The 3,350-nt window shown below is 32.2% G+C and overlaps 1 protein-coding gene across 1 annotated transcript; it reads left to right on the top strand.

Moving 5' to 3' along the window:
- Window positions 1-1,831: 1,831 nt before the first annotated feature.
- LOC102578513 (nicotianamine synthase) lies at window positions 1,832-3,149 on the top strand. The gene has a single exon (XM_006344700.2). It carries the CDS (start codon window positions 1,933-1,935, stop codon window positions 2,884-2,886), a length of 954 nt encoding a protein of 317 aa, XP_006344762.1. The 5' UTR covers window positions 1,832-1,932; the 3' UTR covers window positions 2,887-3,149.
- The last annotated feature ends 201 nt before the right edge of the window (window positions 3,150-3,350 follow it).

The raw sequence follows: 3,350 nt of genomic DNA on the forward strand, positions 1-3,350 counted from the left end.
AATTTTGCTCCCTCAAATATTGGTAAATGCTCGTTTAATTCTATGGGATATCTGCCACCTCAACCAATTTCATAGGGTATCTGTCACCTCCGATCAACAACCAGCAACAAGTAACAAGTAACTCTTCGATCATTTCATCATCAAGGACAAGGTGTTTCCCATAGGAAAACCAATTTGGAATAGAAAAGATTAAAGAAAAAGGAATTGTTTTTTTTTAAAAAAAAACAGCTTAGAATTAAAGCATTTAAATTTGGTCATGCAGTGGTATGGAGTGTGGACAATCTAAGTGGGAAAGCATAAGAAATTTAAGATTCTGATGTTACAATCAATGTTTTTTCCCTATATATTCCCCTATTTTCACTAATTTAATTAGGTGTTGTATTAACACTAGATTCTTATGCATTATCCATGCCATTTTCCCAATATTCCTAGGTTTCTTCCTAATTATTATAAATTAATTAATTCATTGCTCCACCTTGTTATTCATGCCGTTTTAATACGAGTAACCATATGAGGTAAAAAAATCCAAATCATGATTAAGTGTTCTTGTGGAGAACTTAAAAGGAAAAAAAAAGAAAAAGAATAGAGTCGGACCAGATCCTCCAATGACTAACACTTCATATCGAGTGTTTATATCATATTAATTTTAATTATTGTAATTTGATGCGAGTAAATTTTACCTATAGTTTTGTTAAAATAACAAGGGAAGGAGCAATAATAATAAATACCTAAATACAGATATGCCTAGGCATTGGGATTGTAAGTTTGAGCAATTGTCCCAAGTCCCAAGAAAACTACTCACTCTGTGGTCCAACAAAGTCACTAACCGTAAAACATTAGGGTTTTCGTACAAATGCAAAACTAGAATAGAAACACAAGTACACAACAAAACTCCAAACAAGTAGTACTACCAAACAAGTTAGTAGTACTTAGAGTAACTACGTTTCATATTCTCTGTCCTAATTTATGTGATATGTTTTGGATTTTAAAATTTAAATAAGTCTATTTTTTATCATGAATTTCTCATATATCTTTTAAATATTTGAATTGTCAATTATTGTGTCTTAAAGTACTTTTTACGTAGTTTATAAATATATAAATTTCATTTCAAAAAAAATTGAAGATTTCATGCGCAAATTTCCGGTCAAACTTAAATTATTTGACTTTCAAAAAACGAAAAATATTACATAAATTGGGACAGAGGGAGTATTAGTTATTCACGTTATTATCAATAATTATTTCAAATTTTTAAGAGGTAAATTAATAAAAATATTCTTATTATTTATGATTTATTAAAAGTGTGTGAAGAAAAAAATGAACAACAAATATGAAATGAAGGGAGTAATAATTTAAAATGAAGTTCATGCTTCAAATTTCTGATCTTTTTTATTAACCAACCTACTATATTTTTAATGAGTAATTAAGTAGCTAATTGCAGTACTTAAATATTTGACATTCCTAATTAGAACTATAGTATGTGTCTAGTAGTTGTTAATATAATATTCCATCTGTCTCAATTTATGTGATACTATTTGAATTAAAACAAAGTTAACAACTAGGTTCGTAACTTTACACTACATACAAAGACAAAAGGCGTAAATTAGGTTCGTAAAAATAACTTGTTAAATATGTCACAATTATTTACACTATCAATTTGTTAAAGAAATCACCACAAAAATTTATTCTACAGCATTTCATTATATTCTTTCAAATAAATTAATAATCCAAAAATCTCAAACAATGAATGATGCAACAAATCACCCCACCCCCACCCCTTGCCCCCCCCCCCAAAAAAAAAATCCCTCGATAAATAGGGACCTGTGGAGTCTTCATAAGCATCAGATTATTTTGTGCTAAAAACATATTACAAACAATTTCTTGTTTTACAATTCCAAGAAAAGAAAAAAAAATCAATTTGCTCATAGTGTCGACATGGTGTGCCCAAATAGCAATCCATTAGTAGAAAAAGTATGTGAATTATATGTGCAAATTTCAAGATTGGAGAACCTTAGCCCTTCCAAAGATGTCAACATATTGTTCACAGATCTTGTCCACACGTGCATGCCTCCTAATCCCATTGATGTCTCTAAGCTCTGTCAAAAAATTCAACAAATTAGGTCTCATCTCATCAAACTATGTGGTCAAGCTGAAGGACTTTTAGAGTCACACTTTTCTAAAATTCTTGGTTCATATGAAAACCCCCTTCAACATCTTCACATTTTTCCTTATTTTGACAATTACATCAAACTCAGTTTACTTGAGTACAACATCCTTACTAAAAACACAACAAATATCCCAAAAAAAATTGCTTTTATTGGATCAGGTCCACTTCCACTTACCTCACTTGTTTTAGCTACTAAACATCTTACTACTACTTATTTTCACAACTATGACATTGATGTTGATGCTAATTCCATGGCGGCCGCCCTTGTGGCGGCCGATCCTGACTTGTCCAGCCGTATGACTTTTCATACGGCCGACATCATGGATGTAACGTGTGCCTTGAAAGACTACGATGTAGTCTTTCTGGCCGCGTTGGTTGGTATGGATAAAGAGGATAAAGTTAAGGTTGTTGATCATCTTGCTAAATACATGTCTCCAGGGGCTACCCTGATGCTTAGAAGTGCACATGGTGCGCGCGCTTTTCTCTACCCTGTCCTCGATCCTCGTGATCTACGAGGATTTGAGGTACTTTCGGTGTACCATCCTACAGATGAGGTGATTAATTCTGTGATAATTGCGCGAAAATTGCCAGTTCCTTGTGTTCAACCACTTGATGGATTGGGTGCCTATGTGTTACCTAGCAAATGTGCTTGTGCTGAGATTCATGCTTTCAATCCACTCAATAAGATGAATTTGGTTGAGGAATTTGCACTTGAGGAGTGAGATTTATGTGTTGAAGAATTTATAATTTGTCTTGTGCTATGTTTTAATTATATTATGTTCCTCATAAATGTGGAGTACTTCCATTTTTAATTTTCATTATTAGTAGTAATACTTTGTTGTTGTATCCCTAACTGTTTGATCAGTGTGTCCCATTTGTGTGTCTCAAACTACAAAAAAAAAAAAGGCATGACACTATGAGGCCTTTTGTTAGTCTTACAAATTTTATCTATATGAATATCAACCATATTGAAATGTTTTGTGCATTTGTTGATTTCCTTCACTTTCCAATTTTGTTTTATTCAATATTTCATTTTTCTTGTTTATCTTTATATTATTATTATTATTATTATATTACATTGGAGGATTTGAAAAAGTGGAGGAATCGAGGAGGAAGATAAGGGATTGAATCATGCGTCCTGCTCTATGGGAGATTCAAATCAACTAGACTGTAAACTTTGACGGTA

Source organism: Solanum tuberosum, unplaced genomic scaffold, assembly GCF_000226075.1.
Source record: "Solanum tuberosum cultivar DM 1-3 516 R44 unplaced genomic scaffold, SolTub_3.0 scf00060, whole genome shotgun sequence".
NCBI classification, from domain to species: Eukaryota; Viridiplantae; Streptophyta; class Magnoliopsida; order Solanales; family Solanaceae; genus Solanum; species Solanum tuberosum.

What these genes read in the sequence shown, in the direction of transcription:
- LOC102578513 (XM_006344700.2), top strand. Translation starts at nt 1,933, where the DNA reads ATGGTGTGCCCAAATAGCAATCCATTAGTAGAAAAAGTATGTGAATTA.